The sequence below is a fragment of the Scomber scombrus genome, chromosome 3 (assembly GCF_963691925.1).
Source record: "Scomber scombrus chromosome 3, fScoSco1.1, whole genome shotgun sequence".
NCBI lineage: Eukaryota > Metazoa > Chordata > Actinopteri > Scombriformes > Scombridae > Scomber > Scomber scombrus.
Genome location: NC_084972.1, coordinates 6,526,336 through 6,538,611, shown reverse-complemented (window position 1 = coordinate 6,538,611; position 12,276 = coordinate 6,526,336). Strand labels below are relative to the sequence as shown.

Here is a 12,276-nt window from a genome sequence, read left to right as displayed (position 1 = left end):
CTTACTGATATCAGATAACAATGTAACTGACTGATTCTGACTGTCTCAGTTTTAAAGAATGAGATCAATTACTGTGTGACAAAGAAGTGAGTGTTAGGTATGTTATTTTTCCTTGTCCTCTAAGGTTCGGTGATACTTTGCAGAGCCACACACAAGAAGCACACTGCGTTAATGGCCACCTTAATGGAGTAACTGAGACTTCTGTTGTGTCATTTACAACAAAGAGCCCTAACTACATGATACCAACTGATTAAACCTCTGCATGGACACATAATCCTAACCTCGCTGGGCAAATAAATAAATAAGGGAGCAAATAAAAGCAAGTTGACAAAGGCAAATGAAGGCATTTTTCCAGACAATTGTTCAACATAAATCAGGCTCTGTATCCTATTACCACCTAAATTGCTGTTGAAGACACGTTTCGTGTCAAATCGTTCTTCTCCACGCCGCGGTGTCGTGACAGGCGGCTCAAATTGATATGTTTTGTCTGCTTGTGGTTTTGCCCTTCTAAACACTTAAAGCAGCATAAACCTGCTTCTGCTGCTGACTAATTGACTGTTTTACCAACAGGCTGGTGTCTCCGTTTAAAGTCAGCTGTGTTGTCTTTCATTATTGTCTTACAGAGAGCAGTGTCCTGCAGAGTCCTGTCTTCACCAAGCAGCCTGGCAGCATTGTGTATCCTGTGGAGACTTTGGAGAAGAACAGGGAGGTGGTGTTCAGCTGTGAAGCCCAGGGAAGCCCACCTCCAATGTACCGGTGAGTGTGTGACTGCAGCGCTTCATCTGTCCTCCTCTGCACATTATTCCTTCCCTTCAATGCCGCAGGCTTTTTTTTTACCACTGACAATCCAAACATCCTTCAATTCATGACAACCTGTCACTGGCAAATGTCTCCATCTGGTTTTCAACAATCCCTATTTGCACATAAGAGGGAACTTCAATACCCATAAATCCTGCAACCTGATAAAGCACGCTCGTGTCATTTCCAGCTCAACTAATCTGTGATGCTCTATATCAAAAGACTGATTGGTCATCTCCTGTGGACACAGACTTGCTCACACCATTAACCCTTTGCTTGACTAACATGATAAAAGAGACACATCCTTAGAGCTATCACTCAGTCAGCCAGGAACACAGAATATATGAAACAGGAACAAACAGATAGACATAAAGCTAAGTATATATATTTTTTCTATTAAACCTATTAAAAGACCAAGACTACCGATCAAATGCTGCTATTGATAACTATGTATTACTATACATAGTACAGTATATCTGTAATCAGTTTTTTAAAGACTTACTGGGTCAGTTGACAAATGAGAGTTGGCAAGATGAGCACTTCAAAAATATCTTATAAAATTGTCTTAAAAGCAGCATCAGGTTTGTTAAAATGTACATTTTGTATTTTTGTTGGTTTTATGTCATTTGAAATGACATGTGCACCATTTTTTTTAACCAAAAGTAAGACTGAATGCTCCTGAAAATGTCAAATGGTGTAACCACAAAAGAATGAAAAATATTAAATATTTTATCCACCTACAGTGTATTTAAGTGTACTTATACAAGTAATGACTTCATTTTAAAAAAAATGAAATGGTTCCTGATTGACATGATTCCCTAGATTAAATGTAATATTTAGAACAATTGTATCCCATTACCTTTATTTAATATAAAAAGTTATAATGTAAGATCATGCCAAACTAGTTGATATGGTGTTTTATTGGGAATTTAACATTTTTAGGCAAGTTTAATTATTTGGTACAAAGTTTTATGGTTACTATTTTTGCCACAATCCCCTTATACGTTCTCTCAAAATTGATTAAAGGAAAAATGTTATGCTGGGTTCACAAAAACAAAGAATGTGTTCAAGTTATTCATAAGTTTATTTTCAAATTTGAAAACCTTTATATTTGAGTAAACCTCATGGACGCAAAAAACGTCATTGACTTCAGAAGGAATGACTTTTTGGTTTTTGCACTGGATTTTTTTGACAACAACAAAATGATAGAATATCTTTAGAATATACACCCTTATCTATATCCATGTTTGTAATAAAGATAAATTCTATGTATATCTTAAAATATTTATAAAATATATAAAATATATATAAAATGTTAACTCTTCGGTATCAAAAATAACCTAGATCATTGTTATCTGTACATACAGGGTGGAGTTGCAAATAGGAACTGCTAGATACATTTCTGTCTACATAGCCCAAAGCATGAGAAGAACAGTAGTGCCAAAACATATTAATCACAAATGGAAATCAGTAACAGTCACAGGAGTGTCAAAATCATTTAAAATTGAGAATGTTTCATTTGTTTTATCATCAGTACATTTCTTAACAGTACTAGGTATGGGGTGTCTAATCAACACTTTCCTGTCTGAGCATTTAGAGCATGGGGACACAGTTAAAAAACCTGAACAATTTGTAATTGTGAAAACTTTTTTAAACAACTTTTTTTGAACAAAATTAAAAAATACTGTCAGAAGGGTTCACAGTCTATAGGAGTGTTTAATCAGAGTAATTCTCTATAGTTTAGTAAGAATAAGTGATAAGTAATTACAGAATTATGGATTTGTAGTTTTCTCATGCAGCAGAAACTCACTCACAGTGGTGGTAACTAAAAAATGTGACATATCAACCGTGCGACACGGGACCACATATTGTTCTTTTGATCTTAGTTTAATTCATACGCTCTACGCGACACTTCTGTTCAAAAACTACAAACCAGCAAGTTTCTAATCTGACAAAGCCTGAAGCTGCCCCACTGACAGTGAATTAGACTCCATGGACTCAAAATGTGCTGTGCTGTGTATCATTGTAGCCGTAACACTTCCGAAGCAGAGAAAATGTCCACGTCCTGTAATAACACGCTGGGTATTGTCATTGTGTCGTGAAATTCAGTCTTCCATTCATCCAGAATGAAACCGCACCAGGATTTGTGTCTTGATGCAGCAACAAGAGTCTTGGCTCTGTTGTTTCTAGATTTAGAAAAGACTTGTTCATCCTCACAAATCAACCCTGAGCTGATCAGGATCATGGGAATGTATTACATGAATTCTATTTTGCGGTGGATATTCCCAGCAAGCCCCCTGCTGGAAACATGTCTTTCCTCTATCTGTAGTCTAGGAATGCATGTTAAGCTCTGCCTGCAACCGACTCAAATGTCTTTTCCTTGCCGCAGAGTTCAAAGAGCAGCTGTTTTCTCTCCCCCCCCCCCTCTCTTTATTTCCTTCTCACATGGACCATTAGTCTATTGAAAGAGTGTTGTGTTGTGTTGCAGCATCTCCGGCTAGTAAAAGTTCAAATCAATCATGTTTGCTCACTGAAATTGCTGGGGTGAGATTTGGAGGGATTGGTACATTTAATACTTGGTTGAGCCATCTTAGAGGATGACCTAATCAGCTGTGTGCTGTCAAGGTCGCTGCGCGTTCCCGTCAGAGCAGCTGCTGCCAGATGCGTCGCAACGATCAGACAAACAGCTAAATCATGTTCAAAGTTCACTAATTGCATGTTACACAGCAGTAAATTGTAACCATTTGAGCTGCAGTGTTTACAATAAATGCCACCATCAAAGTGCTCAGCATGGTCTGTGCTAACCCTGAAGAAAGAGAAATAAAAGAGTGTTGAGATTTTTAAAATTCAAAATGTACCCAAGAAGTCACTATGGGGGTGTAAAGCAAAGCAGCTATCTGTATTTTTAATATACAGTAAGCAGACATTAGATTACATGAAATCCTTAGATACAGAATCTATACGGTCGCCAACAAAGTTGGAATAAAATATTTTTTACCTCTTTCCATGAAATGATTGTGACAATGTAATGTATTTTTAATAGATAAAGTGTATATATTCTCAAAATTGTATTGATCAATCTCATTATACATGGTCAAAGGTGATAACTGATGTGTATAGAAAATAAAAAGAGGAATATGTCTGAAAACTAAATTATTCCAACTTTATGGGCGACCGTGTAATTCTTTTTATACTTAGGTTTTCCATTATGAAGCAAATGAATCCATTTTTAATCAAATCCTCATATCAATTGTCACCTTTCTTGTTACACTTGTAACACCTGATGTTTTTATTTAGCTTTTGTATATATTTGTGTGTATTTCTTTACTCTTAAGTTTTTATGTTGTATGTCTCACCATAGGAAGGCCACCCAGCAAGCCCTTATGGGTTAATTGGCTCCTTCTGCTCATTTCTCTTTTGTTAGTTATTGTTTTCTTTTCTTAATCTCAAACAATTACTTTTCTTTTATTATGTATTTTTTTCTTTATGTCCAATAAAAAAAACTTAAACATAAATTCCAATGAATAGTGCAAATACAACAGAACAGTAAGACAATGAAGGTCAGAAAAAACAAACTTGTTGGACCATACAGAATGATTTAGCTTTTCTTAAAGAACTGATGGTTGTGTTTAAGATAGTGGTGGTTTAAAGGTTGGAGAAGCAAGCTTGTGACCAGCAGTGTTGGGGAGTAATGAGTTACATGTAACAGCGTTACGTAATTTAATTACAAAATAAATGTAACTGTAACCGTTGTGGTTACTGAGAAAAAATGTGTAATTAAATTATTGTTATCTATGAAAATGTTGATGATTACAAAGGAGGTTACATCTGAAGTCACACCTTTATGATTTTGCACAGGAGGGTTTTTTCCTCATCTTTTAATATTGAATATGTTACTGAATAAATATATTGTTGTTTTTAATTATTTGAAAACAATATATTTTTTTATATTTAGTAAATAAATCATAATGTGGGCTTATTTGGAGCACACATGGGCTTAAATGGTGTCACAGTACCAATTAAGCCCATGTCAGACTTTTGACTTTTTCATCAAATATCTTTATTTTATATTCCAAAATCTACATGAACTAATGAATACATTGTCAAATGAGAGATACATCTTGCTTTATAAGGAAGGATCTCCCTTATAAATCATGTCAGTATCCATGAAAAACACCTGAACTTAGATTTTGGTGCTTAATGGGTACACTTACCCTAACAGCTGAAAACATTCATTAGACAATTAGAAAAGTAATCAAAAAGTAATCAAATGTAATATGTTACATTGCTTTGATTAATTAATTGAAATAGTTACGTTACTTATTACATTTTGAATAGGGTAACTAGTCATCTGTAACTTATTACATTTCCAAAGTAACCTTCCCAACCCTGGTGACTGGAGGCCTTGCTGAAGGGCACTTCACTCCCAACTGTTCCAGTGAAGCTGCTCAGTGACTGGCAGATCAGACTGTGCTTGTACTGGGAAGCTTCCAGGTACCAATGTGTAACTGCATGTGTAACATTGCCCTCAGAGAAACTCAAAATATGATGACAATCTAAGAATCGGATACATTTATTTAAAAAAAGCAAAAATAAAGCTCATGATAGGGGGGTTACCTTACAACAATAGAACTGTAAATTAAGATGCTGTTTATATCCATACAGTGCACAAGCTGTTCTATCCGATTAATGTATCCATATTTATTTACATTTCTATATTTTTTTTTTTTAAATAAAACTGAAATAAAAGCATTAAATATCTGAGCTGGTGCATTTACAAAGTAGTACTGTTTTAAGAAATCAGAGCACCCGGCTTAAGAAAAGAATGCCTAACATTCACAGCCTCATAAGCCAGATGGTGTGGTATTATGCCACTGTGTACACGGCCTGTTGTTACATGATTGCATAAAGCATGTGCCTAACAAATGGAACTGCTGTTGTGACCTGCTTTGCAGCATAAATCATTGTAAACAGAATTATTAAATAATCTAGTTTACATGTGTTTGATGTAATCTGTTGCTCTGCGCTTCCCGCGGAGGAGGATATGTGGTGACACAATCTCAGGATCCTAAATTCCCCTCATGCTGCTTTCTATCACTGTTTCAATTTATCTGGTTGTTACAACGTGCTTGGGTTTCACAGAAATTGGAATATCCGTCACTTAGTGGCTTTAAAGTTGTTATCTAATTGGCTTAAAGCGACAAGGGTTGTCAAAGGGCATTCAATTTGTCACAAAAGAACAATGGCAGCTTTGGGTGGGCAATTATCTCTAACTACCACTATGTTTAACTACCACACACACAAACACACACACACACACAATGCATTTGGGGATTCACAATCGCTTCCTGCAACTGGGTAAAATCTTTATCCTTTTCAACGCCGAACACGATTACAAATACATCCAAAACATTCACCAGGCTCCATTAGCTTTCTGTTTCCAGAGCCCCAGATAAAGCATCAAATCAACAACTGTCAGAGAAATGTGGTTTTCAAGCTGTCTCCCAATTAAAACGTTTCTCCCTCTCTCTCCGAGCAATTACGGCTTTGAAAAGCCTGCTTTCATATTTGATAGGATCCCTTTTCAGAAACAGACAAAACCACTATCTGAACCCGGTACCAAGGTTAAGAGTGACGTTACCTCCTCCTGTGTCCGCCCAGCCTTTTCATTCAAGTCGAAGGTGTTACTTTGGCTTTAAAATATTTATGTTGATTTTCTTTTTGTTTGTTCCACTTCTGCTGCAAATTAATCGCTGCTGTAGTCCCTGCGAGACCACAGCCGACCCCCCTTGGGCGCTTCACTATTGTGTAGTAGTAATAAGGCTCCTGAGAGTGTGTGCTTGGTTGTGACTGAACTGAAGAAGGGCCATGAAAGACCATTGTGCCACACATTTTGTCTATTAAAAGAAAGTCTGTAGAGGCTCTTTGTGAGTGCTGCAATGCCCTACCCACAAATATTCTTCTGTTTGTAAGATACTTTAGTATATAGGGAGGCGGGTAAGCCACACAGTCTATATTATTTCTCATGGAATCAGCTCCTACTTGTGTGTTTTCTTTATATGATATGACTCCAGTGGCCAAATCAGCAAACATAGTAGACAATAGATTTTCTGCTACAAAATAAGCAAATCTCTTTTTTGATGTAATATAGCAAGAAAACACCACTATGATAATGAAACACCACTGTCAGTATACTCCCAAAAAAGGTGCTTATGCCTCAAAAGCAGCAAATTGGCACAACAAGGGGAGTTTAAGATAGCAGTGCATAAAACAGCTTTGTACAACTTCTCTCTACTGTACAAAAGGGCTTTAGCAAAGCCCCCCTTTTTCCACATCAAAGCTGCTTTCTTTTCTAAATGAAACAATGCAATGTTTTCCCAGCTGAACCTCGAATCATTCGGAGAAAATTAAAAAATCAAAGCAGAGGGAAATCTAGAACTTTTCCTTGAAGAAATAATCAAGCACTCAATCACCTTGGGCCTATAATCCAATCTGCATTGTCCATTTTCCAATACGGTATGAAATGCTCCTTTTAAGCTTGTTTATCTTCACAGAACCTTTTATTTCTCTTCAATGGAAATCCAGTGCTGATAACAAATAGATGCGCCTAAGCTGGGGGTATTTTTTTGTTTTTTTGATAAAATAAGTTGATAAGTTTGATAAAAAACATTTTTCTGAAATGACTGATTTCCCTCCCACGTGAGTTTCTTCTTATACGGCGCATCTGTGTGGAGACGTTGTAGCGTCTGCTGCCTTTTCAAGTGAATTATACCCTTTGTTGATCACCCCGAACACCAACGATAATCACGTGGACTGGAGTAGAATGCACAAGCGTGAAGGCAAGGTTGCAGGCATTTGTTTTAATTGTCGTACCATAATGATTAAGCAGCATTTTTGTGCGGTTTGACTGGGGTCTGGGAAGATGGATGGCCTGCAATGCTATCTATTCTCAGGGAGTCAAGTCCTTGGCACCACAGTGGCTCACTGCTGCTTAGATTAACACTAAGCTGGAGGGCATGATTTCTGGGCCCTCTCCACCTTTTCATTTATTTCCTGTTGAAAAACAATCAAATGTACAAGTCACGTTCTTCTCCTTGTAGTCTGGAATGCTTCCATCGCCACAGTCTACACTGAACAATGTTTAATTTGTTCATTTACATGTTAATTTTTCTCTCTCTCTCTGTATTTTTATTTATTTATTTATGTTTTGTTTTTTTAGGTGGAAGCTGAATGGCACAGAAATCAGTCCCAAATCTGGATCTCACTACAGCCTTTCTGGAGGCAACCTCAGAATCAACCATCTGAACAAAGACCAAGATGCTGGAACGTATCAGTGCCTCGCCTCCAACTCTTTTGGGACCATCGTCAGCCGAGAGGCCAGTCTAACCTTTGCATGTGAGTCTTTTTCTGTTAGTCCCTCTCTTTCTCTCTGGGCAAAAATTTTAGTGGCTTCTGACTTTCCACTGAGAAAAAGAGATGCAGCAAAAAGAAGAAAGTGGCACTCCAGGACAGCATCACAGCTTCTGCTTGATAACATGATCAACATGGAAACATCTCTGGGGGGCTATTACTTTCTCTGTGTGTGCTGAGTGGAGTTTATTCCAAGTCATCGCTGCAGATCAAACATAAACCTGCAAAAAGTCAAAGTGAAGTGAAACTCAAAGTAAAGTCTCTTTATGGTAAATAATTCAACTGCCATTAGTGACGGTCCCTTATATCATAGAAATAGAGGAGAGGAATTCAGTTTCATTTCAACATAAAAATACTGAATTAAATATAAAAGTCCTTCATCAAAAATTACTTAAGACTGCACTTACAAATATTTTTTTTCAATAACAATGGATCAGATGACTTTGTGTAATGTTAAAGAGATTGTGGAGAAATATAACAAACTTCTATATCTTCTGTAGCAGGCACACTAGCTAGATGCTAATGAATATTGTTTAGCATTTTAGCCACTAAAGGGCTAAATATATTTCCCTCAGGACTTGGTGGAGACCAAAACAGAGCTAAACAATGAGTTGACGTTGAACTTGCACCTGTCAGTTGGACAATAACATGACTTTGAATGAATGATAGTATTGTTCTGCGTCTGCTGGATTAGCAAAATAAGCTACTATATAAACTGTATGTCACTGCTGTAGCTTTTAAATACTTTAGTATTTACAGAACATGTATTTCTGTCTAAAAAAGTAAAAGTTCCATCATAAAGTAAAACCTCTTTCAGATTGTTACATTTTATATTAACCTAAACTTGTAGCTATGCAAGGTGGAAGTAATTTGAACTACTGCTACTGTTTGCTAACATATTCGCCACAGAAACTGTGTATGTCACTGCTGTGTTTTCAGCTTCACAACACAACTAAATACTACATATACTAAATACTAATGTGTAGCTTTTAAGCACGTTAGAATTTACAACAAAATGTTCTGTAATATCAAAAGAAAAACCTCTTTCACATTGTTACATTTTCATATTAACCTAAACTTGTAGCTATACTAGGTCGAGGTAATTTGACCTATTTTATACTGTAAACTGTCAGTTTTTATACTGTAAACTGTCAGTTTTTATACTGTAAACTGTCAGTTTTTTTTATTTAGCCTCTATTTTGGTTGTTTGCTATTTGAGCCTGATAGCTATAGCTAGCTATGACCTTCTAACTTACCTGCAGTAAGAAAACCAACAGTTTTTAGATTGTTAAATTGACATTTCAATACTGCAAAGAACACAAAAGCACCTAACCAAAATTCCAAGAGGCAAAGTCAGCACTGTCACTTTTCCACATTGTTTTATTAATAACTTTTTTTTTTAAACGATTTCCGTACATCAAGATGATAGATTGTTTGGTGGATCCTGATGAGTCTAACTGACAGCCTCTGGACTTCATATTCCTAAAGCAAGAGGAAGTCAATAAGTGCCTACAGTATGTGCCAGTTATCGGACAAGCATAAATGATGACATTAACAGCAAGTGAGTGATCGCCTGCTCAGATTAGATTCTGAGGTTTGGCGTTTGGGGACAAGGCCACCAATATGTCTCAGGCCATTTGTTTGCTCCCCTGCACCAGTGGAAAGTCAATCCACAATCTGATTCTGCTGGTGGATTTCCACCATGATAGGATGACAGTTCCATCAATTGTTTGGCTCTGACCTTACCAGCCTTCAGTTGTTGTCACAGAGTAAGAGCGTACATGTATGACCGAGTGTCATCTATCTTCTTTATTACTTGTGGTATGGCTTAATTAACTCCACAGCGTGATTGAATGGTGAAGGTTCAAGCGAATAATTTAAAGGGCAACTGGTATTACTGGAGAGTGTCATGCCATTCTTTCTAGAAATTTAGGGGAACTCAAATACATTTTCTTTTTCTTCTGCAGACATATTCTGCTCAGATAATGCTGAATATTAGTCATATACACACCTTCACACTTTAGGTGCAAATGGCATTTCAACACCTATCCTATTTCTTTCCTGTAAAGATGGTGACCTTTTTGTGGTAATGAGTTTTACACATAATTTGACTGTGATTTTGACCAAGACAGACTTTGGGACTTACTCACACCTTTAATAAGCCCAGTGGTAATTACAGTTGTCACAGCCAAAATGGAAGTAATCATTTGAATCTGAAAAAAGCACATGTACTACACTGAATGAACAGTCAAAGGTCATAAGATAAGAGTCTTAAATTTGGTGTATTTCCAGTTGAATTAGGTGATTGACACATGGAGAGGTGGGCTCGATCAAATGTGTGATAGTACTGCTTTATTTGGGGGAATTGTAACATACACATAATTGCCGTAATATTTTGTTTTTAACATTAAATACACTAGATATAAATACTTATTGTCAACAAATCCCATTAAAAGACCAAAGCAAACAATGCAATTGATTCTTCTGTCACGTATTTCCTGTGCAACCAAACCTTGATATATTTTCTTCCTCTGTGCCAATGAGCTCCACTGTTGTCCAAAACCTATTAAAACACATAAATGAGTCACACCGTTGCACTGTGTGGCATGTTCTTTCATTACCATGAACATACACACTCAATCCCACACTCACCGTCCTGCTGCCAAAAATGTGTGCCAAATGCGTGACTGAAAATATTCCTCAGCAAATGCACTATTTACTCCCATTTGAATCATGTTTGCTAAAATCTGCAATTTCCAGCTGTTTTGGGAAATTATTTAGCATTTTAAAAATGGAAGCGCATACATTTGTGATGTGTTTTTAAAGATTTACATTGCTACAGTAGGAACCGGTGGGCTCGAGGTTGAGAGCCACAGACAGGCTGGAGAAGTTGTTGAGTGTTAAAATGAGGCACATTTTCTTTTTGGTCTTTTTTATTGGATTTGTTGACAGTAAGAAAGCATAGAGTACTGCCAGCATTATCCTTTAATCAGATGGCATACCTATTTTAAAAGATTTACTAAGTTTGTAATCTTAATGATGCTTCTAGCCAATGGAAGTCTACAGTGTCACTAGCCTCAGTTGGTGACAAAAAATATAAACTACAGTTAATTGACTGTGTAATTAAAGTTGGATATTTATAAACCTGTTGTATATGTTAGTTTTGTAGTTTAGTTTGATGGTTTGTGCCTATTTATTAAATGACCTTTTTTCTTCTAGCAAATTGTATCTTGAAATGAAAATACTGTTACATTGTATATTGACAATGGCTCATATGTTTCGTATGGAATAGTTCATAGTGAACTGCTGTGATGGAATGGGATCTCATTTCTTCATATTACACAACTTTCTCCAGTCCCCAGCTGTGAGCAGCTACCTACAACTTTAATCTGAACTAGCTTTGAAAACATTTGCAGAGACTTGGCAGTGTGACCCACGATTAAAGCACCAGTTGATGTGGCAAACTGTGCAGCAGCTGCACTTGGTTGTGTGTTTGTTTGTGTTTTCATCAACATCCAACACCAAACCCTAGCACAAGACAAAGGGAAAAAAAGAAAAAAGGATAGAGTCACATGAAAATAACCAACTAACTTTGAAATACAGCCTGCCTTCACAAAACAACAGTATAGGTCTAAAATTCAGGCTTGAAAAAATGACCTATAGTTAAATTTATGCCATGTAGTGGCTGTAGTAATTCTGAACTGATAAGACCTGATAAGATTAGTTTGCCTTATTAGGAGGAGGAGGGCTGATTGGATGGATGGCTCGATAGTTCCATGGAAAAAAAGTGGACTTTGTTGCAGGAAACCCTTATTTGCTTCCCATTTCCAACCACGAATCGAGACCACAACTTTTTTTTCTCAACATATTATATTGTGCTGTTTACTGTTGCCCTAACGACAAAGGATGCATAACTTTAAGGAAATATAAACAATGTTTCAAGTGATCATTTACACCCGAACCATGATCTTTCCCTAACCCTAACCAAGTGGTTTTTGTGCCTAAACCTAACCAGACCTTAACCACAGCACTGTCACACCATAAAACATCATTTTTTAATCTATGATT

General features: G+C 36.7%; 1 protein-coding gene across 2 annotated transcripts in view; it reads left to right on the top strand.

Annotated features, from left to right (window-relative positions):
• The first annotated feature begins 733 nt into the window (after positions 1-733).
• The window catches only part of cntn4 (contactin 4), a 113,277-nt gene continuing 101,734 nt past the window's right edge, over positions 734-12,276 (top strand). For both annotated transcript variants that reach the window (XM_062444801.1, XM_062444810.1), the window contains exons 1-2: positions 734-756; positions 8,018-8,193. In XM_062444801.1, the coding sequence (XP_062300785.1) occupies positions 749-756; positions 8,018-8,193 (184 nt within the window). In that variant the 5' untranslated portion in view covers positions 734-748. The remainder of the gene's footprint in view (positions 757-8,017; positions 8,194-12,276) is intronic.